This window comes from Elaeis guineensis, chromosome 2 (genome assembly GCF_000442705.2).
Source record: "Elaeis guineensis isolate ETL-2024a chromosome 2, EG11, whole genome shotgun sequence".
Lineage (NCBI taxonomy): Eukaryota > Viridiplantae > Streptophyta > Magnoliopsida > Arecales > Arecaceae > Elaeis > Elaeis guineensis.
The window spans coordinates 88034752-88062413 of NC_025994.2; the positions used below are offsets into that span (position 1 = coordinate 88034752).

The 27662-nt window shown below is 36.3% G+C and overlaps 3 protein-coding genes across 5 annotated transcripts; 1 reads left to right on the forward strand and 2 right to left on the reverse strand.

The window, feature by feature from the left end:
* The first annotated feature begins 1187 nt into the window (after window positions 1–1187).
* Window positions 1188–4956, forward strand: LOC105054863 (protein neprosin). Its single transcript, XM_010936490.4, has 7 exons — window positions 1188–1727; window positions 2668–2754; window positions 2878–3129; window positions 3260–3424; window positions 3550–3603; window positions 3908–4054; window positions 4254–4956. Exons 1-7 carry the CDS (start codon window positions 1569–1571, stop codon window positions 4629–4631), a joined length of 1242 nt encoding a protein of 413 aa, XP_010934792.1. The 5' UTR covers window positions 1188–1568; the 3' UTR covers window positions 4632–4956.
* A 3124-nt stretch (window positions 4957–8080) lies between these two features.
* LOC105054843 (glutamyl-tRNA reductase-binding protein, chloroplastic) lies at window positions 8081–22531 on the reverse strand. 2 transcript variants are annotated; one of them, XM_073252070.1, is made up of 13 exons: window positions 22325–22531; window positions 21954–22016; window positions 17584–17670; window positions 16275–16373; window positions 15998–16093; window positions 15039–15104; window positions 14831–14921; window positions 14312–14379; window positions 14160–14225; window positions 13931–13981; window positions 10453–10517; window positions 9336–9451; window positions 8081–8761 (listed from the first exon to the last, which is right to left on the reverse strand). In XM_073252070.1, exons 1-12 carry the CDS (start codon window positions 22529–22531, stop codon window positions 9385–9387), a joined length of 1026 nt encoding a protein of 341 aa, XP_073108171.1. In that variant the 3' UTR covers window positions 8081–8761; window positions 9336–9384. The 2 variants fall into 2 exon arrangements, with proteins under 2 accessions (XP_073108171.1, XP_010934771.1); XM_010936469.4 differs by lacking the exon at window positions 8081–8761 and adding an exon at window positions 9112–9208.
* On the reverse strand, window positions 22514–26896 carry LOC105054835 (uncharacterized). Of its 2 annotated transcripts, none has more exons than XM_073252071.1 (6): window positions 26638–26896; window positions 26455–26524; window positions 26104–26339; window positions 25730–26003; window positions 25513–25590; window positions 22514–22693 (listed from the first exon to the last, which is right to left on the reverse strand). In XM_073252071.1, the coding sequence occupies exons 3-6, from the start codon at window positions 26337–26339 to the stop codon at window positions 22658–22660; spliced, it is 624 nt and encodes a 207-aa protein (XP_073108172.1). In that variant the 5' UTR covers window positions 26455–26524; window positions 26638–26896; the 3' UTR covers window positions 22514–22657. The 2 variants fall into 2 exon arrangements, with proteins under 2 accessions (XP_073108172.1, XP_010934754.1); XM_010936452.4 differs by lacking the exon at window positions 22514–22693 and adding an exon at window positions 25107–25267 and having other exon boundaries at window positions 26638–26888.
* Window positions 26897–27662: the final 766 nt, after the last annotated feature.

The following is a 27662-nucleotide window of genomic DNA, read 5'->3' on the forward strand; positions in this document are numbered from 1 at the left end:
TATGATATTTTAAAGGGTATAATGGTATAAAAGTATAAGGATAATTTCAGTCAAAAATAGATAGTTACTTTTAATTTATGTTTGAAATAGATAATTATTTTTATATAAAACTCATCTAGAGAGCTGTTTTTAAGTAGAAAATAGAGATGAGAATTTATTTCTAGTTCTCTATAATTTTTTCTATCATGGTGGCAATAATAATTATATAGATATTATTTTTATTTTAAAGAAATATGAATTAGACATGATTAGATAAGTATAAATTTGGATGTCAATTTTTAAATTTTTTTGTGGGATGACAAATAATGCTATATGATCGTATTCGCCATTTCATTTCTTACGATGCAAATTGTAAGAAATTGAATTATTTATAAATTAATATGATAGTTCAGTTTACATGTTAGTGCCATCTTGGGTAAGAAATAGAAAATTTAATATATAATGTAGTATAACATTTTTTTTTCTCTCTTTTTAACATCAAAAATCTATCCATCATAGTTTTATTTTCATTGTATTTTTCCTTGGCATGATTTCATGAATATAGAAAAAATTCATTTGGCATTAAGCAATTTATGCATTTAATTTGAAAGATATTTAAAAATTTTATAAAAATATATATATTAATTATACAAATTATATACATCAGTCGAGATATGCACATAAAATTTGAAACTTCAGAACCAAACGACAAAATAGAAAGCAATTAGTTTATTTCTTCAAAATCTTCCCAAGCTTTACCCAAAAATTTATTACCGTAGGCCTTCCCTAACGGTTCCAACGGCCGTTAAGCGACCCCATGCGGTAGTCCACCACGTGAAAAGTTGAAGAGGACGGGGGGCCTGGAGAGTGGCAAAGATTTCGAATCCGAGGCGTTTCCCACGTGTCACCTCCCACGTGCCACGCACCAACCCACGCCTCTCCTCCCGTGGCTGGACACGGAGCGTCAGAAGGCGAGGCCACGCGGGGGCATTTTGGGAAGCCACCTCTCAAGTACACTCGGAAACAGTGAAAAGTGGGCGAGCCCGGGAAGCGAGCGTCAGTTAACTGGGCCCCCGCTATGCAACGCGACACGAGAGGGGATAAAACAAGCTTCTCTTATTCCAGCCAGAATAACACCGACGCACTCCTCTCTCTCTTCTTCTTCTTCTCCTCCTCCTGCTTCTCTCCCTCTCCTCGGCAATCTCACTCCTCGCTGCCCTTATATTTTTTTTCTCTCTCTCTCTCTATCTCTATTCCCATTTTGCCCCTCCAACGGATACATCGATAATAGAAGAGAGATAGTGACTCCGGGGAAAGGGAAGGGGGAGAAAGGGGAACAAAAAGAGAGAGAGAAGAGTTTGAGTGTGTGCGAGTGGGGGAGAGAGTGTTTGAGGGTGGTACCTGTGAGAAGGGAGGGGAGGGGGTTTATTTGGTTGCCGAGAAGAGGGGGAAAATAATAAGAAGAAAAGAAGGGGATTTTTATTTTATTTTCATCTGGTGAGGGATTTTTTTCTTTTTTTTTTCTTCTTTTCTTCTTCTTCTTGTTTGAGGGAGGGGAAGAGAGGAGAAGAAGGGAAAGAAGAGGGGCCATGGCGGCGCACGTTAGCGTGAACCATGGCTTGCTGGCGCTGTTACTGGTGCTGATCTGCTTATCGTGCGCCGAGGGTGCGGTGCGGGTCGCGAGGCAGCGGCTGGAGGTGCGGCGCCACCTGAAGCGATTCAATAAACCCGCCGTCAAGAGCATCAAGGTTCTGCCATCCCTCTCTTCTTTTTTTCTTCCTCTTTTTTTTTTTTTTTAGATTTTTTTGGTGGGAAAAATGGTTTTTTTAGTTCATTCCCGGAATGCGTTGGCTAGATTTTTTGAACCATTTTTAGTTAAAATCTATTTTTTTAAGAACATTCGTATGTAGATATATTACTTTTTAAAGAATATTTAGTTGGTCTGGATTCCTTAAGATTATTTTTGTTATTATTAGTATTTTAAGAGGTGTTTTGATCTCTTTATATTTTCAATAATATTGCCGGGTTTAGGTTTTTTTTTTTCCCCTCAGATTATCTGTAACTTAAAATAATACCTGTACAATGCTCGCATGGTTTAATAATATTTTCTACCAAAATAGCAACTTCAGATTTTTTTTTTTTTTTGCTTTTTAAGATCAAAATTAGGAATTTTATTTCGTTTCCTTTAAATAATTTAGTTATCTTTTATTCTCTCACAGTCGTTCCATCTAATTTCTAGACTAGAATAAATATCATTCCTTTCTACAAATTTGGGGATTAGAAATTCTTGAGCTGCTCTCTTATTTCGATTTTTCAGCCTTGTGTTCTCCATTATTGGTGCGTTCCTGCCCAATCTTTCAAAGATTTAGCATATCTTCTTAGATTTTTCATTCTCTGACTAATTCTCGTCTTTGTTTTTTTGTTTGCATTTGGATTTTTTGACCAAAATGTACAACCTAAGGATACTTGTCAGAAAAAGGGGGAAAAAGATCAGATTTCCATTGTTCTTCTGTAAAAGTTTTTATCTTATTTCATTTGTTCGGTACAGACGCATCTAGTTTCTCCTGTAAACTTCCTCTTTTATCATACTTATTGTGGGCATTGTTCACTGTAATGTTTCTTAATATGTGGTCTCATTTGTTCTAATAACATCCTTTCTCTGAACCCCAAAAAAACAAATAAAAACAGAGCCCAGATGGAGATATCATAGACTGTGTCCATGTCTCTCATCAGCCAGCGTTTGATCATCCTTTCCTCAAAAACCACACTATCCAGGTCTACTCGCTTTCCGCCCTCACTTTCTCTTCTTTTCAAATTCTACTCGTTTCACTTACTGTTTATACCTTGTGGTTCCTTTCCTTTGCTTTACTTTATCTCCACTTTGTGTAAAATCTTCAGATGAGGCCAGCTTTCCACCCATTAGGCCTATATGATGAGAACAAGATGGCATCAAAGAAGAAAACTAGCTCCATAGCTCAGCTTTGGCATCAAAATGGGAGGTGCCCTGAGGACACCATCCCCATTAGGAGGACCAAGAGGGATGATGTGCTGAGGGCCAGCTCTGTCAAAAGGTATGGGAAGAAGAGTCACAGGACTGTACCGAATCCCACCTCTGTAGACCCTGACCTTCTCAACGAGAGTGGCCATCAGGTATATAATTCGGAAAATATATGAAAAGATGAGCTTTGGAACAAAGTAGCTATTACTTTTCCATTTCCTCCCTTTCTCTTTCTCCTTCGCCTTTCTAATATGTTGTTGTTTGTGGGTCTTTTTTGAGCAGCATGCAATTGCTTATGTAGAGGGAGATAAGTACTATGGAGCGAAGGCGACCATAAATGTATGGGAGCCAAAGATCCAACAGTCGAATGAGTTCAGCTTGTCTCAGCTCTGGATTCTTGGGGGTTCCTTTGGAGAAGATCTCAATAGCATTGAAGCAGGTTGGCAGGTATATTATTGTTTCACCTTTAACTAAATAGAAAGCAGTTCTAATTTTGTGAAATTATGAAAGTGCTAGCTTCGTGCATTAAACTTCTGTTGGTTAATCTTTTGTGTTGGTTAACTAAAACTCAGGTCAGTCCAGATCTATATGGAGATAATAACACAAGGCTATTTACTTACTGGACTGTAAGTTAACATTCCCCTTTGTTTCCCATTGCCCTTTATGTCATTTCTATTACTTCTTTCTTTCCTCATGTTCTTCCACCTTGTCTTCTATGAGTTCTCTTCTCTGTTTTTACAAATTTATCTTATAAGGGAATTTAGTTGTCTTTTTGTTTTTTTTTTTTGTTTTTTTGAGCTTTTCTGTTGTTTTTGGTCAATTATATGAAAGAGATGTGGTGCTGCAGACACGAGATTGGGCCAAACTTATAGTCTGTCTTTATTTAAAAAATATCTGGTGGCTTCTAATCTTTTGCCATGAAAATTTTAGAGTGATGCTTATCAAGCAACAGGCTGCTACAACCTACTCTGCTCTGGGTTCATTCAAATCAACAGGGAGATAGCAATGGGTGCCAGCATCTACCCAATTTCTGGCTATGGTGGTTCCCAATACGATATCAGTATACTTGTCTGGAAGGTAAAAACAAAATTCACATGATCTTAATATTAAAATAAAGAAAAGGAACAGAGAATCTCTGCCACTTGTTCCTTGTTATTTCTCATGCAAGCTCAAACACTCTCCTGGCGTAGCAAAACTACAGTTCATATTTAATTACCATTTCACCTTTTACTGATACATAATGATAAATATTTACATGGTTTTAAATTTTGTGCAGGATCCAAAAGAGGGGAATTGGTGGATGCAGTTTGGGAATGACTATGTGTTGGGCTACTGGCCTTCCTTCTTGTTCTCTTATTTGGCAGACACTGCCTCAATGATAGAATGGGGAGGCGAGGTTGTGAACTCGCAACCAGATGGTGAGCACACATCGACGGAGATGGGCAGCGGCCATTTCCCGGAAGAAGGTTTTGGCAAGGCAAGCTACTTCAGAAACATTCAGATAGTCGATGAGTCCAACAATCTCAAAGCTCCCAAAGGGGTTGGCACCTTCACCGAGCAATCGAACTGCTACGATGTGCAGAATGGCAACAATGGCGATTGGGGAAATTACTTCTACTATGGGGGTCCTGGTAGAAATTCCAACTGTCCATAGAAGATCTTAGCTTTTCATAATCTCCTCCCTTTATATTCCCCTTGTACCACTCAATGTAATACACTCCTTTTAATCCTAGGCAGTGGTGACGTGCATTGTTCTCTTCCTCAGAGATTTTGTGTTGGCTCCCCCCCCCCCCCCAACCTTTTTTTCCTCTCTCTTTTGTACCTACTCTCCTTGTAAAAGGTTGGAGAGATGGAGGTCAAGTTTCTTAAGAGAAACAGGCCCGTGGTGTAGTCCCGTTATGTAATTGTTTCTTTTGTCTTTTGATCCTCTCTTGGTGTCATTTGTCCAGTTATCTTAATGGATTGATGAGATTCTGATATCTTTGAGCATGGTAACAGGGCAGTGACTGGATCTCCGCCATTGGCAGCATGGGTCTTAGCAGAACAAATAGATTTTTATAAACAGTATGTATATATTAAAAAAAAGGGATGGTCTTTTTATATGGTTTGTTGGTGAGATGTTGGAAAGGTTCAGGGAAGAAAGGTTCTTGGGGGGACGGATGTTTTGCATGTGGTGGGTGGTCTGGTCTCACAATGCAACACCTTTATTTTATAGACGATAATGGCTTCGTCCACTTCCTTTGGTCATCATCGGCCCAACCTTTACCCTTCTTAGATCCTTGTTTAGATTACACTTTATTCCGTGACCACATTTTTTTTCCTATATCATGGTCACGAGCATTTTTAAAGGACGGGTGGGTCTGTCACATGCCATACAGTGGACTTTTGGTTGGATTCAAACCCCATATTCCTCCATTCTGATCTCTTGAATACAGACTTATTAGTGGCAGCCTGCCAGCTTTTGTATTCATGTGGAGGAAAGACCCTTTGTGGATAAGAAAAGCTACTCGAAGGAAAGTTGGCATTTAGGTTGCTTGCAAAATAAAAAGAGATGCGTTTTTTTTTTTTTCTGGGTACAAGACGTGATTCTTTTCATACATACCAAACAGCAGCATCCTTAACGTGACGGCAAAATCATAGCAAATTCTCTCCATTTTTTTTTTTCCCCCCTTTCCTCTCTTTTCTTATTCTTGATATCTGCATGTGCATATGTGAGTTGCAAGCATGTGCCACGAATTCAATTATTTTACAACTTTTCATCTGTCCTTGAACTACTTTAAGAGCATGGTTGGTTTGAGGCCCTGGTCGAAATGGTATAAATTGGAATAGAAATTGAAATAGTCATATTTTTGATATATTTGGTTTGTGATTAGAATCTTAGAGGGAGTATAGGGGATGGATTTGAGGAGTTTAAAATATTCTCATTCTTCTCTAAAATCGGAATGAAAAATAGAACTCATCCTCGTTAAATGGTTGGATTGGGAATTTTTCATTCTAATTCTTATTGGAGAGTCCAACTCCCTCCAATCAAATATATCTTTTGATCTTCATGTGAGATGATAATTTTGTCGTCAAATCTCCATCGGAGGATCTCTTCTAGGGTTGTCCGTTGTCAGACAAGCAAGTTATTCTTAAGATAGCTAGTTTTGCTTGCTTTGCTTAGAGATTGAAAGAGTTCAATTTGATTAAACTCAAAAAAAAGAAAAAATCGACATGTATTATATATCAAATGTTAACTATTTTTATAAAAAAATAATTTCATATTAATTTATTGCAAATAAATATAATTTATATAAAATAAAATGTATTTCAATTCCAACATTAAGATATGATAACTGGGACACATGTCTCAAAGAACGTAAGCCAAAAAAAAAGGCCTTCACAATTCCTTGAACTTTTGACATATCTCTTAAACAAGATTTCCTTTACTTCTCAGAACAAGCTGGGTACCCAAGAAGATGGGCCCATCAATGTCGTTAAGATCGTCCAATGAGATGCAGGAGAAACAATGCAATTCCTCGGAAGGAACGAAGGCTACATTAGGATTGGGCATGAGCTTTTCGGGATAAGGAAATGTCATATCAAAGGTATCGATTTCTATCGATACAAGCAGATATAAATCACAGTTTCAGTTTTGGACAGCACCACATTATACCAAGCAGTTATTGTAGCTATTCTTTTTATGTTTGGATGCATGTATGGAATAAGAAATAATGTTTAGCCGTCAGATGGAAACCAGTGGATGAGAAAAAGACGATTTTTTAGAAATTCGACAAATTTACCCTTCAAATCTTATTATTCTATAATAAAATAGTATATTATATAATAAGATAATAATATTAGATATTAGAACATTATGTTATGATATTATATTATTCATCTTACTATAATGATACCATATGATAGTTACTCAAAAAATATCATATGATAGAATTATAATAATATTATAATATCATTATATAATATGATTATTATATTATACCACATCATTTCATTTTATATCATAGCATGTCATTCGGAGGCCTAAATTGATCATTTTCTTCAATAAGAAAGGGATGAGGGAGAGGTTTAAACCAAGTTATTAAACTTGCACAATGGAACCCTGCGTATAAATTATACCCGTTATAAGTGTAATCAAAAGAGTTTGGTTGGATGAATAGACTAGACTCTAAAGTTATCCACCAAACAACACGTTGTGCTTGCCACTTATTCCAGGGATAAGCAGGGATGAAGTCCATGTCATTGCCAATCCAAACATAGCCTAAGAGATCAGTTTTAAGGAACAAACCATGAGAAGATAAGATCCTACTCCAAACCGAAGTCCAACCCTTTCAAAGAGACGCCACTTCTTTGATCAGCTTGAAAGTTAGTTAAAAATCCATCGATTTTTTTCTTTCCAAATTTTCCACCAAATTTAGGCACCAAAGATGTCCCAGGCCATTCTATACTTTTTAGAACTTCTTTTCCTAATCCAGACTCCCAGAAAGAAGCAAGAAAATGGAAAATAGAGCCCCACCCCTTCATTTGATTTTAGCTTTGAAAGAAATCCAGGATATGCAATGAACATGGGTAAGACATAAATAAGTGTGATAAAAACACAAGCCGGAGGCCTTGGCCAAGCACTCTTCTTCAAGTTGTCAGCAGTGGCAGCCAACCATAAAACAATTTAACTTTTACAGGAATGCGGATTTATTATATTTGACTGAGGCTCTTATCCAATCTGCCACCAAAGTTAATGAATTTATAGTATGAACTAACAGTGAAAATCTGGTTAGGATTCTATTTCCATCTAATCTTATCCTTGTCATAACATGGTCTAATAAGAATCAAAATTTTCATGAGAGAGGAATTCCTTTAAAATATCCATGAGTGATTATTGTTTAAAGCATTCTAATATGAAGCCACAGAAGCAATTTGATCTAAAGCAATTGGAAAAAGATTATGAAATAGGTCAAAGAAGGGAATATCACCAAGTCATCTATCAAGCCAACTCTAATTTTTTGACCATCACCCAACGGAAAAGCAGCAGCACACAAAAAGCCATCTTTGGATTTGAGAGGAGCTTGAGGCAATAGGAACAGAATTCAAAACTCCAAAGTGATCTTCTTTTGTAAAAGAAACCATTTCTCTTAAACAAGATTAATCAGGTCTTTTAAGTATACTGTTCATAAATGACCTCAGTTCAGCCCAAAACAAACATAAGCTGACTTGAGCATAAGCTTTATTACAGAACAAGCTAACCTTGCACCAGACCTGGCTCGCTATATCCGCACATTTAAAACCCTTCAAGCTCTTGCAAGGCTGGTTGGCAAGATTCTTTGCCACATCTAGTTCTTTCCAGTTGCTAGGTTTCACTCATAACCTTTTGTTATGACACACTTTACAACCTATGGCAGGTTCGATATTCTGCTTGTCTAGGAGAATATTAGGAAGATCAGGTGGGTGGTTAACTTGTGTCGTTTTCTTCAGTTAATTGGAAAGAACAGGCCAGGTGAAGTTTCTTCCGAACGCAAAGCTGAAAGAAATAATGGAGACCCCTTTTGGCGAGTCATCTGTTTCATTTTACCAACTTCTCCTTTTGTCTAATTCAAAAATATCGACAATATCTATTTTATTGCATTCACCACCAATGAGTATGCTTGACTACCTATGCCTAGTCTTGCATCATAATGATCCCAAGCAATCAGCCTAAATTAACTTTTGCTGTCTTCTGGTATCAGTTTTTTTGGTGAATGACTTCTGGAATAAGTTCATTCAAGGACATGGTATCATGACCAGCCTAACCTGCAGTATCCAAGAAAAGAAAATATAGCATTCTAATCTTTCAGGAATACTAAATGTGTATCAGTAACAATAAAAATGTTTCTAACATAAAAATGACGATAATGCTGGGCAAAGTGAGCTTATAGACACAGCTGAAGAAAATTTAGTCGAAGATAAATTGCAAAGTCCCCTATATTCTCAACATGATTACTAGTAGTGGTTCTTTTGTCTTTTACCACTAAATTCAGGGACATCAATCTTTACTACCAATTTAAGATTTTAATGTGTTTCGAAAGGAAAATTTAAGAATGCATCCTTTAAAATCAAATTATTTAGAACAAAGCCAATTCCATGCAGCAATCTTACAAGCATGCCAGGAAATCCATTTGCCATTATGGCAACTATTATTGCTTTCAAGTATCCACATTCCTCAAGAGTTACCATGCCCAGGGATATCCTTATAATGTACTGCACAGAAATCAATGATGTCTTTTAGACTTATTTCTCTGCGATTGGAAGTGGTAGCAGAACAAACTATGAAAAAGATACATGGACTCCAAGGAGAATAAGCATGAAATGTAATCACATACTTCACCTGATATCAGACAAATAAACCAATAACTTCTCTCTTCTTAGTAAATTGATCATTCAGTTGTGAGACTAGATGATTTAGCAGCTTGAAGCATTTCCACAATGAGAGTCTTCACATCCCTAAATAACGGAGCACAAAAACTAGATCAATTTAAGCTCAGCTTTCATACCATTGTAAAATCAAGGAAATCTTGAAGTGTACTTGCATATATTCTAGATAATACAAAATAAGATATATCAAATGCCAGGGAGTTAACTATAGAGACAACTCATATAAGAATATAAGCACCGATAAACAACAGTATTGCTTCTCTTTATACAATATCTTGCTAACAATTATTAGATCATGTTATAGGAAAAAATCTTTAAAAGATTCCATATCTAACTGCATAACCTTGGGCATGAATGCCTATAGATCCAAAGGGTGTCATACAAAAGTTATTAAAGCAGAGATTTTCTGTAAGTGAATCCCTAGAGCAGTGAAAGGAGGTATATCCATCTAATAATGTCCCAAGACAAAAAGGCTAACCATAAAGTAATTAATTGCAATCCTTGGCCCTATTTTAAGTACTTAAGATCAGCCCAGCACACAACCAGTATGGAACTAAATACATGCATGCATAAGTCCTCACACACTCCTCCAATTTAAGCCCCGACATCCTCATGCAGGAAGGGGCTGATTACAAACAGAGGATCCGTGTTGGCATGTGTTAAGACCCACGATCAATTGTGCAATAGCGAGATCATGAATACTTGAGCAAGACCAAGGATATCAAATAATAACTTCTAACATTTTTGGGAGCAGTCCTGAGTCAATTACAAATAGTATCAAAGCTGACTCAGTCCACAATTCACATGGAGTAGGGCTTACCACAAGCTAGGCATGGTATTTTGTTTCTGGTTGGACCCTTTCCTAGTGAGGATATTAAGGCTTAAAAGGGGGATCATGTGAGAATCTGTGTGCGCTTGTATTAGTCCCTCATTGGTTGTGTGTTGGATAAATCATGGGTACTTAGGTAGCGCAAATGAACCCAAATATAGAGTGCATCAACTTACATAACAATTATTTGGTCCACTATAATATTTATTTAGGATATTAACATAAGCTTAAAATGGATTACTTTCTATCTTGAGCACGCCTAGGAAATGGTATCCGAAGCTTCAGAGTGTTTCCTTGATAACCAGCCTGAAAGCATAAACATGAGTTGTTGCAGTCACAGCTGAACAAGAAAATTAAAACTGCAAGGTCTATATTGAAATAAATTACACAACTTTCTACACTTGGAAACAGGCAAACAAAATACCAATAGAAATTGGACATTGTTAAAAGAAAATTAAAACTGCAAGGTCCGTATTGAAATAAATTACACAACTTTCTACACTTGGAAACAGGCAAACAAAATACCAATAGAAATTGGACATCGTTCAAGGTGCTAGTGCCATAAGACATATATCATTGAACCAGTTTGGATGGACATAGAATGCAATCATATGGTTTCATGCCTCATTGCAATAAAGGTTATTTTCAGTATCCTCATCTTTGCTGCTAATTTTGACCCTTTGAATGGATAACCACAATTTATTTATTTTATTTCCTTTGTTTAGATTAATGATAGAAGGTTTCCTTTGTTTAGATTAATGATAGAAGGTGCAAGACTAGACCAATAAATTTTGTGGTTTAGGAAGTTTCAGAATGTTACAAACAACCATCCAGGAGAGGAGGGTTGCCCAATACATACAATTACAATAGCGAACAATCCCTTGTGCATGATGTGAACATACTACTTAAAGATGCATGCCAATGCATAAAAATTATTGAAGCACAAGTTCCTGCATGTCCAAAATCTTCAACACCTCCACTACTAACAACTTATGGGAGATTGAAGATAATGTTTGCCCAGTTAAAACTGCGATTTTGCCATCATAGGGGTATTTGGATGGTCTAAATTTCATTCATAACATGAGATGCAGCCTCGTTAGTTCAAGATATTTGGCCTGCTCAAATGAAGTAGCTTGTTTTGCACTACAATATTTCTTTTTTATCTGATGAGAGCTTTTCTTAAAGCTTTAAAAACAAAATTGATAAATAGGCATCTCTTGCAATTGATAATACTAGAGTGTCAACATGCAACTTTTCCAATCTTTTAGTTTTGCTGCTATTATCATCAAAAATAAACTTCCTAGTTTTGGCTCATTTTGTCTGCTGCAACCCTTTAAAGGTGAAGCGAAAAACCATAGTGCTTCACCATTAGTCTAAGTCAACCTGCGCTCCAAGATCATAATTCAATCAGTAATAAAGCCATGAGTGCTTGATAAACCAAATGTAATGCATAAGAGAGTTAAAGTAATTAACAAAGTACAAATTGGACAATATGTGCTCTAGCTGCTCATAAAAGAGAGGAAAGAAAAAAGAGAGAGTATTAGCTATCTAGGAATATTAAGACTTTAGCAATGATATATTAGAAATATTATAAAGTCTTCTACTAACACATTTTTAGAAAAAAAAAATAATGTACTGCCAGAACACTTGGGACTTGTTTGGTTGATAGGAAGTGGAGGGGGGGGGAAGAGGCAGTTCCTAGGAAGTGGAGAGGCCTCTTGTTTGGTTGAAATTTTAAGAAGAGAGAGAGTGAAAAAAATTCTTCCCATGAAAAGTCACTTTTCACATTTCATGGAAAGTGAAAATCCATATGGGAGGTAGATTTTGGCACTTCTCATGAGATGGAAAGTGATGATACTTTTTTTCTTTGCCAAAATATCCTTTTAAGATTTACGGCTAAGATTTTGCAAAATATCAATGGATGGTTACGATGAATACTGAATAGTGATATAATATTATATTAATATTATCTTAATATTTATATAAATATAAATATAAATATTATAATATTTATCATATTTTAATATTATTTTAATATTTATATTAATATAATATTTATATTAATATAATATTATATTTAATATTATGTTTATATCTATATTAATAAATTTATTATATTAAATATTAATATAATATTAGTATAATATTAATATATATTAGTATTATATTAACATAATAAACTATTATGGTCTAATGTTATATTATAATATATTAATATTATATTTATATTAATATAAATATAATATTTATATTTATATAAAGTTTAGGAGCAAAAAAGTATGGTCTTATATCTACTAAGGGTATAATAGGTATTTTACATAGTTTTTTCAGAAAAATAGATGCTCAATCAAACATAAACTACTCTATAATTAGTCACTTTTCCATGATCAGCTAAACATGCTAAAATCCTATTTTCAGAAAATAATTTCTCAGGAAATAACTTTCTTGGAAGAAAAGTTCTTCCTGCGAACCAAATGGGTCCTTAGCACCACCTAATTACACAATTGGAGCTACGTAGGACCTCCTCTCAGAAGACTTAGGACCCTACCTTACCAAGAGCGCGTGCTAGTAGGACAACACTTGCAAACTAAGTAGTAAATTCTTGGCCACAATTGGGACTCTTTGTATGTCAGCAGTAAGCACTAAAACCAGTAAGCCAGTAACCAAGCCATATTCTTTAACAGAAGAACCAAAACCCAATCAATGTCATCCAGCATATCATCAGTATGTGTACCCAAAAACCTTCCATCAAAATATAGATGCATCTTCGCCTATTTCACCAGAAAATGCAGTTTCTTTATTATCCAGAAAACACCACCAACAACTTCTTGCCAAGGAAAGTCCTCCACTCTTGCAGCTCATCACCCAAGCGAAGAGGCTTGAAAAAATAATAAAAAATACTTGCTGTGGATAGACCAACAGCAAAGTGCATACAAAAAAGTACCAAAAGAAATGTTGATATAAATAGCTACCATCTCAACTTCTCCAAGAACAGGTGTTATAACTTAAATGCCTTATCTACTGTTGTCAGTAAGTGATTCCACACCAAATGGGTGAAGCTCAAATCAGCTAACAATAGAATTATAAAACCTTTAGAAATTTGGATGCAGAACTACTAGGAGAGATTGGAAATAGAGTAGCAGATGTAGTCTAGGTACCAACAACGACAGCCCATTAAGAAGAAATCCAAATGAGACCCTTTTCTCTTTTTTTTTGCCTGCCCTTTTTTTTTTTTATTTTTCTTTGGGGGTAGAGGGTGGAGTTTTTTTTTTTTTTTTGGGTGGAGTTTTAAGTGATGATGATGTTTACTATTTCTAAAAGTTGAATTGATGCTCAGGGAATCTAAATTTGTTCTCTGAACTACATCACTGTAATGAGCTACCATTTTCACCGATTTTATTCACTTACATACAAATGTGACCACAAATTGGAGGTCCACACATAAAGTTTGTAACAACTCTTTAGAATTAAACAAAAGTATGAAGTACACATTATACTATCGAAAATTTTTATCTGATTCACCCTTTTCAATATTTTATAGCTGACTTATTCTTCCTCAATATTTTGTTTGCCAGCGAACAACCGAGAAGTAAATTTACTTTAGATACATGAACAGAAGAAAATGTGAGAGTTTCAATAAAATATAAACATCATGAAAGTTTCATGCATCAGACAGGGTACGTGCACAAGAATCCAAATCAAACGAATGTTAGTAGCACCTTTACGTTGAAACCAAGACTGTCAACATCCAGCATATGAGCAGAGTCCACCTGAAAAATGTTCTTCCTTTATTTAGTCTGTCAGTGAGCCATAATGAACCAAAATCTTTGTGGTTGATGTGATTGTAAAAATAAAACAACAAAAGTGTAACACTGAGGGAGAAAGAAAGAGTAATGCACATAAAAATTTCTTAAGGCAGCTGTCCATATTCAATATGAAAATTATTACCTTAACTGAGGTCGAATATTGCACTATAGCTTTCGTATCATCAGCATGATCCCTATTCATGTGGGACTAAAAAGAAAAAGAAAAAATAAAGTTAAAAGTGAAAAAAGCATAAATAAGAATCATAATAACAGCACTGGAAAAGGTAAGAATACCGTGATAGGCTTTGAAAACTGAGATATTGGATCCACTTTTGCAGATTTATACTCCTCCGCATCAAATTCTAGTACGTGTAGAATCATTAGCAACAACCATCACTTATAATTTCAATGTCTTCAAGTAATAAACATGCAACATTTGAATTTACTATGATTAGTAGCATTATTAATGTAGCAAGAAAACCCTCAAACCAATTTAGACAATAAAAAATGCAAGAGATGCATAGAAAGATTAAAAGGACAGGATAAGGTTGTGAGTCATCAATTTACAGCTGCCACAATCCAACCAACAACTATCTTCTTTTTAGTAGTAATCCAATCAAACACTCTCGAAAGGACTACAGAATCAAATTAGTTAGTTTGCTGCTAAGCATGATTCCATCCTAATGAATATCACACAGTATCTTAGGTCCAAAGATTTTGAAGGTAACTACGGCTTCCAATTTCTATTAGACGTATGCTACTCCAGACCAGATTATACGAAGTGCTAAGATGATATGCCGACATACCACATACCTCCTGATCCTAACAGAGCAGTAGCAACTCCAGATACGTACTGCACAAATTTTGGTTGGATTTGGATGTAACGGAAGTCACCAAAGTCAACCTTTGATTGAAGAGTTTACATTCAGCAATCTAATAAACGCATAGAATAGTAGCACAGCAAGAAGGGGGGAAATGAGAAGGGAAAAGAAAAGCCAGAAATATGGTCCGTAAAAATTACCCAGAATGCATCAGGATGTCTTCTGAGGTATGCAGTACGTATGGCCTCTCTATCATTTTCAGAGACCTAAAAGACAGTTTATGTTACAGAAAACTTGAATCCAAACGTATAGATAAAACAAATCATAATGTTCAGAAAATGAAGTAAACTAAGGCAGGATAGCAAGAAGAATGGACATATAACAACACAATTTACAAAGAGTAGAATCAGTAGATATTAATTTCAAGGAAAGAATAACCACAACCAACAAATATCATATAGTAACTTTGACTTATCAAAATATGTAAGAAAATGGAAATTTATAACAGCGGGCACTTAGATTGCAGTGCAAAAAAACTCATTTCTGAATCCTTGAAGGTGAGAAATACTTTAAATCAAATGAATATATGACTACAGGAGACCACCATCAAAGAGAATTGAAATCATAATGTTCATGTGCAATTCTTATAATTCTCTTGGTACCAAGTATCTAATTGTAACGTCCTATGCCAATATAATGGCTCAAATGCCCTAAGCAACAGTTTAGATGATGTTAGGATTTCACGATACAAATTTACCATTGAGTCCGCAGAAGATCTATGAAGAAGGACACAAACATCCTCCAACCAAAACATTCAATGATAATTAGGACATCACTAGTCAGGTCTGAACATTCTCGTTTTAGCACATGTTGCAACTGAACTGCATTTTTCTTATTTTCCTTGTACTAATTACATAGATCAGGTTCCTTAATATCCTTCTCATAGTAACCTCGTGCTTGCAGATGTTTGACCACTCCTGGAACCTTATGCTTAAAAAATTTTCAAGCAAAGACCATCAAGAGAAGAAAGAGACTGTACATACTGGAGTAGCACCTCCAAATAGGGTGATTACTGTATCAGTCCTATCTTCAGGATCCTTAGCAACAGGCAAAGAGCATTTAGCAAAGAGCATCAAGAGAAGAAAGAGACTGTACATACTGGAGTAGCATCTCCGTATAGGGTGATTACTGTATCAGTCCTATCTTCAGGATCCTTGGCAACAAGCAAAGAGCATTTAGGATTTGCCATGAGATTCTGTAAATGCCAGTGAGTTTTTAATTAGTTGTCGTGTAATTCAAAGCATAAAGAAAAATGTTAGGAAGGAAAGGTTAAAATTATGGAAAACACAAGTTTATTGGAAACACATCAATTTGATAATCTGAAATAAATGTCAAGATCAAACATGCAAGGAATGACACTGCATTACCAATCACACCTTTGAATGAACTGCTAAACTACTAAGTGCTAGTATTGGAGAGCCATCATGATCACAGGCAAAGTCAACCATTGACCCAGCTGGATAACCTTCATGCTCCTGTCACAGTTGAATCCAAAAATTTATTAGGTGAAAAAAGAAAGCCACCAAGTTGACATGCTTCAGAATTATAGTTGCCTGATAATTATATTTTCACAACAAGTAAATTCACCAATGTTCTTAAGATCATGATGAATCGTAAATCATAGAGTGGGCTGGGTCAAATAGGATCATGGATTTGATCACAGATCATAAGATTTTTCTGATTTCTTTCAAATTTTTAAAATATACAATAATGTAAAGACTAAAATATGAGGCAAATACAGAATAGATGAATGAAGGCAAAAAAGTCATATGCATGGTTTGCTGTACTGCCCTGTATCAGACGGTATGGGGCATACTGTATCATACCAGTATGCCATACTATCCCGTACCAAAACTACTGTACCATACCGAACCGCATACCGGTACTATAATAGAATTTTACCGATATGGGATCTGATACCGAGACGCCGAACTTTGGTCATACGTACAAGATGTCTTCTTTCCACCAACATAAGCCCATGTACAACATGTCTAATAAAATAAAGATTGTGTTTGGTTATTCAAGATATTTATGTACTATTATCAATTTAATTATCATTTTAGTTAGAATTTTTTAGGAAAAAGAGAAGGATAAAATTTTAATACACAGCAGGAAAAATATGAAATATGTCTCTTATTTTTAACCCCATAAACTTCAAAAGCAAAACCTGCCAACTATACTACTCAAAGGCTTATTATTAATAAGTAAATAATAGCAAATGGAACACATATATTTAATATCTAAATAGAATAATCAAGTCATATCTTATGATCCAGGTAAATGTACATTTCAGAATATGGAACTAGATCCTAATTTCCTAACAAATTCTTATTCAAAGATGAGCTCTGGATTGTTTAGTCCATTTTGATCTGGATTGTAAGATATGGTTTGTGAATTGTAAGATTTTAATAACAATGAATGTTGACAGTTAGCACAATAAAGATAAAACTACAAGAACAAGTGCACAGCTAGAATCATAAAGAAATACTTATTGATTGTATAACACAAACTAGACTGGAAGAAGACTAAGATTTAGGAAGAGAATTGGGTATTTAGCAAGTAAATCATCACATAATGCAAATTGGTACTGTAAACTTATGCACAACACAACAAGATACCACAAGACAATACAACTCTAAGAAACAAACTGACAGCATCCTTTTATGCCTTCAAAAGTTTACAGACCTTTGAGAATGTAGAGAGCATTCCCCTAACACTGTGATCAAGTATAGTTCGTATTTCCTCAACTGGGGAAAGTCGAGCAGCTGCCTCCTGTAATAAGAGAAAAACTTGTTTGCATAATAGATATATGACCAACATAAGATGAGTGCAACTGAAACAACTCACAGATTACTGCAAGTAAAATAACTTATAAGTATCAAATGCATGTTAACACTAGAAAAATCACTATCAGCAAATATTATGCTAGAATAGTTTATAAACTATGTATCTCAGTTTACCCATTTTTAATTGCTTATGATATGCATAAGATAACTTTTTAACCAAACTAAGTATGTTGAATGTGAGTCAACAAGCAACTAAATTTGTGAAACATTCATGTTCATTTTTCATTTTTTCCATTTCCCATTTATGGATCATTCATGATTCAATACACTGAACCTCACTGCCCTCATCTCCTATTCCTCCGACTGTTTGCCAACCTTGCCTCTTAGTCTAGTACCTTTGGCATCAAGCAAGAACAACAATCATCCCAATTTACATTGTGTCTTATAAGCTTAATTTTTCAAGAAGGAATGTAATACTCAGTATTACGTACAAGGTTTTAAATCCCGTGGGATGGAAGTATCTCGGTATCTTCATGGAATGGGATGCCCTGCTATTCCATCCTGTCCCATCCTGACAGCTATCCCGATCATGCATCCCGATAAATATCCTTTTTTTCTCTCCCCTTCTTCTTTCATTTCTTTCCTTTTTTTTTCTTTTCTTTCTTCTATTCTTTCTTTTTCTTCTATCTTTCTTTCTTTTCTTTTCTTTTTGTTTCATTTTCTTATCCCTTCCTTTCTTTTTTTCCTTGTTCTTATTCTTTCTCTTTCCTTTCTTCTTTCTTTCCTTTCTTTTTCTTCTTTTTCTTTCCTTTCACTTTTTTTCTTTCTTCATCTTCCTTTCTTGCTTCTATCTTTCTTCTTCTCTCCCTGCATGGATGGTTTTCAGAGTTCCAACCCCATCCTGATCTCATTTTCTCATAGCAACAGGATGGGATAGCCGGGATGCCCTTCATCCCGCCGGGACTTAAAACTTTGATGACGTATAATTAATATATTTAAGTTAGATGCTAAGGGGAATGCTACAAGATATCCATATATAAATATGTATCAGTCAAAAATTGTCAAAGAGAAATAAGTGGAGGGTGGAAGAAACATGCAATGCTCTCTGACAATGTAGTAGTGGCCTAATTAATGTAAAAGATAGAAGTATTATGCTAAAGAATACAAACATACAATCATCTCATATTGTTTAACACATTAATCTATTTTTAAAAAAAATCCCCTATTTGCCTCCCCTTCATTACAAGGGGGGACAACTCATGATGGACAACACATTAAAAGCTTCTCATATTATTAGCAATCGTGATTCTTGGCTTTCCAAGGGACTAGAGCATTCCCAACAAATATACCAGCTAACTTACGAGAATCAGATTGTAACATCACCAAGCCAAAAAATACAGTACTATACTTCGATGAGGAAATACAAAAGAAAGACAGGAAAGCCAAAAGGTTATGGTTTCATCAAAGGTTGAGGCATTAAGAGTGGCATGTAAGATACAAATAAACGACAAACAACTTCCATGACACAAATAATGCTAGTCTTGGATACTGAAGAAGAAGAAGAAGAAGAAGATGAAGAAGAAGAAGAAGAAGATGAAGAAGAAGAAGAAGAAGCTAACACATGCATGTGTAACTTCCCTGGATACGTAATCCATTCATATAATCTTCTGAATGGGAAAAGTTTTGAAAATTCTTGAAAAAGAAGTGGCTTGGTAAAAGAGAAATTTCCACCAACCTCAGGAGGCTACCAATCACTTAATCCTAAAAATCTAAATAGCAAAAATGGATGAAAAGGTACTTTGTCTTGTCAGTAAAAATTGGCATAATGAAATCTAAAACTCGTCTAACTCTTCAATCTCCTCAACAATGTAACTTTTTTTGAAAAGTCCTTCAAACAGGATATTGTATCAGCGAATTACACATTCAGGCATCCAAACAGCCCCTACTGTTATTGAAGGTCTGGATATCTTACCCTTCCTGCCTTGTTTAACTAGAAGATTTCAAAGAATATATGAAGATCGAGCTACAAATGCTTGAATATGTCACACTCAAACACAGATTACCCAGATTGTGAAAATGAGATCTAAGACTTTGAATTCTTTATTCTAGAGCATGATATGGCTAGGCTAATAAGTGGAAGAGAAGAATTCATTTAAAACCCATATATATATATATAAAGAAAAAAATCTCTACAAAAATTGAAAGCAGGAAAAAAAAAATGAATTCAGTCTTATACAAGTCAGGGTTTCTGTATACATTCCAAATTTGAGGGTTTAAGTATGTTAATCATGTTCTCGTCCTACATTGTACATGGGACCATTTTTAGTGTTCTGTTCTTTTGAAAATTTATGTTGTCAATGTGGATTACTGTTTTTGACACATGTAGGACAACATTGTGTCCTAGTTACTATTCACTCCATCCATATTAACATCATAGTATGCGTAGGTTATGTGCAAGTTACACTATAGATAGTTCATATAATCATTATAAACACTAGTAAATGATGACAGAATATGGTTATAAGAGTAAAAAACAATCTCCAAGCACATCTCAAAGCCTTTAGCGGCCCATCAATCATTTAGTTCTCTGGAACTTCAGATGTTAAAGAAGATTGCCTTCTCAGCCATCAACCATGCATTGGACATCGATATTCTTCTCAGAAAATCTCCTAGGATGAAAGGGATATTATCATGCTTAACAAAGAAGGTTTTCTAAAGGGGCCATTTAACTACTACATCGAGTCATCCTAACACTATATAAAAGTGAGAATATTTCACAACTTGCCAATTTCCATAAAATGCACCCTGATTTGATTTTTTTCCCCTCCAACTAGTGTCCTTGTTCTTAACATCGGCACACTTTTTCTAATTCTAAACATCTTGTTGCTTGAATTCATTGCCAATCATCCTATCCAATGATTCTAATCCATTTATCTACCCCAGCCAAATTCTAATCCTAAAAATTCTTTAGTTTTATCAATTTGGCAACCTGCAATCCTTCACTTATGATAACTATTGTTTTCCAAAATTAGTAGTTAATTAAGCATAAATATTTTAAAGTTTAAACTTCAGTTAAATTGCCCTATATCCAAAATCTTTATCCACAATGGCATCTGCACTACAAATTATAACTAATTCATGAAAAATATAAAGAATGTGTCAGACATGGTACTCTTGGAACTTGAGAGTATCAAATTCCTTCATAGTGTTCCTAAATACTGGACATGGGATTTAATCAGGTCTGCCTGAATTCTGGTCAACCTGAGTATAATCGAACTATGCCACCCAGATTGTAAGCTTTGGACTTTTTTAGGATTGGTTGGTTTTACATGAGTAATGAATACTTTTGTTGGATATGTTCCCTACTGACAAACAAGGTCATGTGTTTTTATAAATACTATCTATTCTTCCCACAAGATGAATATTGCTGCTTCCAGACTTAGTCTTGATAATTTAGAGCTTTACAAATGGGAAACACCAGCATAATTAAGGGTTTTGCCCATCACCATCCCTAGACTTGTGACTTCCAACAGACCTCAAGCTGAAAATTCTTAGAGAACTCCACTCTAGGGCTCTACATGATTATATGTGACTCCCAAAATCAGTAACATCAAAGTGGATATCTAGGTGATCCCTACCCCATGGATGTATGAATATTAAGATGCATGTTTTAATGGTATACTTGGCCTGTGATTTTAAATGGGGCCATGTGATAAGCTTTCTTTTTTCCTGATGAAGAATCTAGGAGATAAAAGGCCACAGTGGATGCCACTGCTCTAGCATGACAGTCAATATCAGACAGAAGCACCAACGGAATGAGATATTGTTGAAGGGAAGAAAACCTAACCAATGCCATGTCAACAACACGTTACTTGCACTGCACATGCGCATTCCTAACTCCTGACTGACTTTCATCAGTTACAATATTCTAATAAAGAAAGTTCAAACCCCACAACGATGTTATTGGTAGACTAAATAATCATATTTAAAGTTTTTTATTCCCACGAAGCAACCTAATCCACAGAACATCAAAAAAATAAAATCATTCGTAAAGCAAAACTCGACTCCATCACATGAAACTTAATTCCATCTTTGGTCCTCACAAATATGTCTCTATATACGTACCGATTCAGGACTAATAAACTACTACCACTACCATAATAATCCATCCTTGCCCAAATGTTTGATTTCAGCTTCAAGATCAGTCAAATAAGACAGAAGAAGGTTCTTTTCTTCATCTAACTATTAAAAAGCAAAAAAAAATCTCACCTGGTGAGCCTGAATTCGCTGAAAAGCATCGGAACCGTCATTCACATCATCGGGCGCTGTCACCTGAAATATTAATTAAGAAAAAAATCGTCCATGATACCTTGACAGGGTTCGAACCTCTAGGACCAAACAACGTATTCGAATCAATAAAATTCATAAATAAACATCAACAAAAAAGTAAATAAAGAAAACATACATCGTTCTCAAGAACGAGATCAAAATTAATCTTTAAAAAAAAAAATTCCCTATCAGCTCACAGAAATTGATACATGGAATCAAATAACTGCATCGACATGATCGATTAAAATGACTGAATACAAATCAGAAGCACGAGATTCTTGGGGCCAAAAAGAAACCCAAGTTATTGATACCTGAGAGGACTGAGGCGTGGAGGAGGCCATGGCGAGAGGGGGAAGGACGACGAAGCGGCGGCTTCTCGGAGGACGAAAGAAGCGAGGTTTTGTGGAGTGGGAGACCTTGGGAAGGGTACTGGGAAACGTCGTCAAGCCATGGATGAAGCGAGAGAAGGGAAGCGGGGGAGAGCGGACGGGTGGCGTCAGGAGCAGCGAAGTCTTCATGTCGCTCAACGGCTTCCTATCCCCACTTTTTTTTATTTTTCCACACCACGCCGGAAACGCGCTCGAAGATTGCTTCCTGCTCACGTTACTTCTTTCTCTCTCGCTTTCTTGCTTGCAATCTTGTATTTAAAGCTTCCTCCAGGGTCCACATATGCGCCAATCCTGACACCACCAAGTGACCCAGATGATTCCCGAAGCTGGCCTTTACACCAGTATTTTTTTTAGAAAAATTTAAATCAGCAACATTGTTTTTTTTTTAAATTATTTTAAAGTAAAAGGAGGGTCTAGATCCTCTCCGATTTTGTTCAGTTGGTGAAATCGTTGCTTTTTTTTTTCTTTTTTTATAGTAAAAAATCGTTGCAAGATTATTTCGTTGACATCCACTACATCAATATTACAAGTATGATGTAATTTATTTTAATATTGTCAGCAGTTCTGGATGAAGTTTTTTTTTTTCCTCTTGGAGACCTGGAAAAGCACCATTTAGGTCTAGCCCAGCCCACTTACAAACCAAGGAAAAACCCAAGAAGCTAATCCCTTGCCAATTGGAAGGGCTAACATCACTCAGAATTGAACCCAACCCCCCAATCTCTCGCATCCAACCTCCAATCTCTCTCACTCAAAAGGTGAGAGGTAATACCATTCGTGCAAATATTCAATTGTTTTTGGGTGACGATGTCATTGGTAACCCTGATTGCATGAAAGAAAAATATATCTTTTTCACGCATAAAATGGAAGGGGACCGTCAGTCTTTTTTTTTTTTTTTTTTTTGGCTTTATTGAAGGGTTATCTGAAAACTTTTAGCAGTCCACAAAAATCAAGCATGTACGCTTAATAAGCTGACATCAGAAGCGCAAGAGCCCGCAACAATTTGTTTGCTCCACGCAAAGCGAATGATCATACGCTTCCAAGCAACACTAGGCTCTAAAATGTACCTGTCTCCTGTGATCATTTTTTATGGAGCCCTCCATGGATAGCATCGTTCATATTAAAGCATCTTTTTTCTACCATATATATATATATATATATATATATATATATATATATATGAGGGCATCTTTCAAAAATAATCAATCTTAAAAACCTCAAAATACATAAAAGAGGCTTAATTATTCCTTCTTATTTTCAAAAGTAACCTACTCAGATAGTTCTATTAAATATTTTAAATATTTCTGTATCAATTTCAATCTGATTTCTTTTTAAAGGTTAAAATATTTCTAGACTTCCCGTTCAAAAAAGGGCTCCGAAATCGATGGACTTTAACAGAGAACAAGATTTAGCCCAAAAGAAAGATGAAAAACAACTAAAATTGATATTTTTAACAATCTTGGCTCTACAAACTTTGCAGGAAGAGAGAGAAAAATACCTCTAAATCTACATTCTACTTTAAAAAAAAAAAAAAAAAGATATCAGTCCTTAATTGCTTCTTATAGACCTAAGACTTTAGTTACGTTATCCCAAATTTATAATCTTTAGCACTACTTGCATATACATGTATATCATAACTAGTTTCAATAAAAGATGTTGTTTTCTCTTTAACACAATAAAAGTCAGTGAAAACATTCAATCATCATGCCACCTTTATCACACATGCCCCTAACAAACATGCCACCTTTATTATACAGTAGCTTTCGATCAATCAATGTTAATGCCCTTTTTTTGGGTAGAAACAATTTTAATACCCTTATATTTGTCAAGGCAACATTTCAAAACCTGCAAGAAGAGATCTCCTCCAATATAATGTAGATGATGGACTATTGTGTTATGTTATTTGTTTGATCAAGGGATACCACTTCTTTAGCTACAAATTTATTTCAACCATGCACAAATACCTCATGCAAGCTGATAATGAATGGATCAATGTTCACATAATGACAAATCAAGCTTTATTTGATCTACAATTTTTCACATGAAATCACTGCTCAAATTCCAGAGCACATTGGAATCCCTATATCCATAACTTGGTGGATGCAACCACTTCCACACGAACATAAGCATAGTTAGCTACAATCATGTTCCAGGATGCATGGTTGCGTAATATCCGATACCATGATAAACGCAACTATACTTTAATCCAGTGCACTCCTCTTGTTTCTCACCTTTAAGCAAGAGTTCAATTGATCTACATGGTCTCATAGACTATGAAGGCTAAAATGTGGCAGACAAATAAATGCTGATGGTGAATAACACCTGTGCTTGCTGTGCATCCATTCACTAGAGCTTTCCAATACATGTCCCCCACATACATCTCAATAGTCATGCAAGAATTATCCTAGTTTTTCCCCTCTAGTGAGAGAGAAAACTTCCTTTCAATTAAGAGAGAAACATATAAATCCTCTCCTCACACTCATCACAACAATTTTTTTTTTTTTTTAAAAAAGAGTAAAACTCGAATCTAATCCAAATCATCCATGCAACATCACGTGTACAGTGTTCACCTCATCCTACTTAAAAATTAGGATTCGGCATCAGGACCACAAAGAAACTACCTCAGGTCTGAGTGTGACCGTGCGAGAGAGTACTAAAAAATAAGAAAAATGGAGACCAGGGAAGGAGGAGAAAAAAGAACAGCATATCCGTGATAAGAATTTTTAACTTGCCAGAGAAAAGAAAAAATATAGACGTGATGAGAGATTTCTAATCTCTTTTAAAACCTAGTACAGCCAATCCCCCCTTATCCTCTTTGAATCATTCAGAATCACTCTCCATACACATAGCCTTCAATCCTCTCCTTCTCTGCAAAACATTAAAAAGAAATGAAAAACCAAAGCATTTAGAAATAACAAGTTACGTATGGATAACCCAGTACAAGAGAAGGGGAAAAAAAGGGATAAAATTTCTGATAAGCTTGCTTATATGATTCTAAATCCAGTTATAAGCAAGAGATAAACAAAACTTTGGAGCTAATGCTACTAGCACTTGATTAAGAGAAAAATTAAAGGAAAGCAAAACCAAGTAGAAGGAAAACAAGAAAACTACACCTTTCTTGAACTCTTCTTCTCCCTGACCTCATACCTCTCCTGAGAGAGATCCGATAGCCATGCCCCCGGGCTGACCAACTACACCCATCCGACAAGTAAATCAGACAAGGGTCCAGTGTTAGTGAACTCAAAAAATCAACAAAAGCATGTCTTTTATCTACAACCAAAATAAAAAAATAAAAAAACTCTCCTTGGAAAGGAAGAAGGAAAGGCTTACAAGCAAGCATTTTTGGATCAATTTAGACCTCTTCTTGGGTCTCTGTGGAAGCTTGCACCCCTTCATGGCCATGAAGTCCTCCTCCTTCTCTTTGTTGGACAAGGACACGAAGAACCTTGGCAAAACCATCGCCTTTCTCTCCTCGCCTCCAGCCCCGCCGTTCTCCTCGCACCCCGCTGCCGAGCCCCTAGTCGTGTAGAACCGGTCCTCCTTCTCCGGCGAGGAGGACGGCGACCGCGACTTCCCGTTCTCGCTCCCTGCCGATTCCGACTTCCTGCCGAGAAATCGAGGCATAAGAGGCACGGATTTCGAGCCAGAGACCCCAAGATAAGGTCAAAATCGCCCCCTTTTGGCTTTTTCTTCGTTTCGTTTACCTCTGGTGGAGAGGAGTGGGGTGACGGACGGGCGGCGGCGACGGGAAGTCTTTCTCCCCTCCGATGACGCGGCGGCTGACGCGAGTGGTGGTCCTCTTCTGGCCGCCGGATTTGGCCAGGGAGCCCTCGTCTCTAACCTTGACGCAGCGAAGGCGCTTCCGATTCCCCCACTGCAACAGGAAATCGGGCTCCGAAGGTCCCCTTGGCGCCCTCTGGCTCTTCGTCTCCTTCTCCATCTGAATCAATGGCAAGACATCCATTAGACCCCCTTCTCCATATAACCCCCAAGCCTCCAGAAGAAACTGAAGGAAGCAAAAAGAAAAAGAAAACCATAAAAATCTCTCCTTTTACCTCAAGATCTAATCTTTGTGATGAAAAAAGAGGGAAAACGCGGAAACGATGCCACTGTACTCCGATTCCCCTGCGGTTTGAGAAAAAGCCATTAGAGATCGATGGAAAAGATGAGATTTTTAGAGCAGAGATATGGAGAACAGGGGAGAGAGAAAGGGGGGAGGTGTAGAACAGAACACTTACGATGAATCCAGCTAAAGAGAAGAGAAGAAGAGGGTTTTCTCTTGAGATTGGATTTGGAGCAAAGAAACGGCGAGGCCTCTCTCCTTCTCTCACCGTGGTTCTCTCCCACCCACTCTTCTCACCCGTTTGCTTCCCTGCCCAAAAACCAACCACCGTCTTCACTGATATATCTTTACTCTTTCCCCGTCTGAAATTTCCCTATTATCCTGATAACCGTTGGATTTCCTGTGGGCGGCCGGATTCAAGACCTTGGCATCGAAGTGCTTGGCCTCCTGTCCTCCCGTGGGATGGCGCCCTCCTGGCTAATAAGAAAGGGTTTCGGCCTTTAAGCTTTATTCTATTTTATTCGCTGGCCTGTGCCTCTGGGTGAGCCCTGAGAGCGTTGAACCGCATGGCACGGTCAGGTGGTCCTTGAGATTCACAAAGGACTCATGACTATTTTTTAGGCTAGATCTGGATATACTCATGATGTGTTCCAATAGTCATTTATTCAAAGTAAATGCGTGTGTACATATTTGTTGGTCAATAGCGCAATTGTATCGGCTCGATGGACTTTTACGATCTTTGTCTCCGCCTTCGATTTTTTTTAAGTTTAACTTTGATGATTGTATGATTAATAATAATGATAGTGTTAAGTTTATAATCCAAGATCCACACTTGAAGTTCATAGCAGTAGATGGGAACTATCTATTTGATACTACTATCCTGGAAGTTGAGTTATGGACGGTCTGGATGGGTATCATGCGTGTAGAGCTGACTCTATAGGCTATCCTTCTAATCGTCGAGGGGGACTCAATCATCATGGTGGGTTGGTTGTAAAATCAGATGAGAGCATTTATCATGCATTCGCTCTTACATGATATTTGGAGATTAAATGGAGAGTATATCTATGTAGATATCTCGCATTTCTATAGTAAGACTAATAATGCTATAGGCTGGATAGTCAGTTTTGTAATTAAGTACTTAAATTGTATTTAGGCCTACAAATAGGTAGGATCGGATCGAGTCCTGAGTGATCTCAATTC

What these genes read in the sequence shown, in the direction of transcription:
- LOC105054843 (XM_073252070.1), bottom strand. Translation starts at nt 22,531, where the DNA reads ATGAAGACTTCGCTGCTCCTGACGCCACCCGTCCGCTCTCCCCCGCTT. An exon ending in CCACGCCTCAGTCCTCTCAG is followed by an intron (nt 22,017 to 22,324) that starts GTATCAATAACT and finishes TTAATATTTCAG; the next exon opens with GTGACAGCGCCCGATGATGT. An exon ending in AATATTCGACCTCAGTTAAG is followed by an intron (nt 13,982 to 14,159) that starts GTAATAATTTTC and finishes AACATTTTTCAG; the next exon opens with GTGGACTCTGCTCATATGCT.
- LOC105054835 (XM_010936452.4), bottom strand. Translation starts at nt 26,339, where the DNA reads ATGGAGAAGGAGACGAAGAGCCAGAGGGCGCCAAGGGGACCTTCGGAG. An exon ending in CCCACTCCTCTCCACCAGAG is followed by an intron (nt 26,004 to 26,103) that starts GTAAACGAAACG and finishes ATTTCTCGGCAG; the next exon opens with GAAGTCGGAATCGGCAGGGA. An exon ending in TGATCCAAAAATGCTTGCTT is followed by an intron (nt 25,591 to 25,729) that starts GTAAGCCTTTCC and finishes GGATGGGTGTAG; the next exon opens with TTGGTCAGCCCGGGGGCATG.
- LOC105054863 (XM_010936490.4), top strand. Translation starts at nt 1,569, where the DNA reads ATGGCGGCGCACGTTAGCGTGAACCATGGCTTGCTGGCGCTGTTACTG. An exon ending in TCAAAAACCACACTATCCAG is followed by an intron (nt 2,755 to 2,877) that starts GTCTACTCGCTT and finishes TAAAATCTTCAG; the next exon opens with ATGAGGCCAGCTTTCCACCC. An exon ending in GGCTATTTACTTACTGGACT is followed by an intron (nt 3,604 to 3,907) that starts GTAAGTTAACAT and finishes TGAAAATTTTAG; the next exon opens with AGTGATGCTTATCAAGCAAC.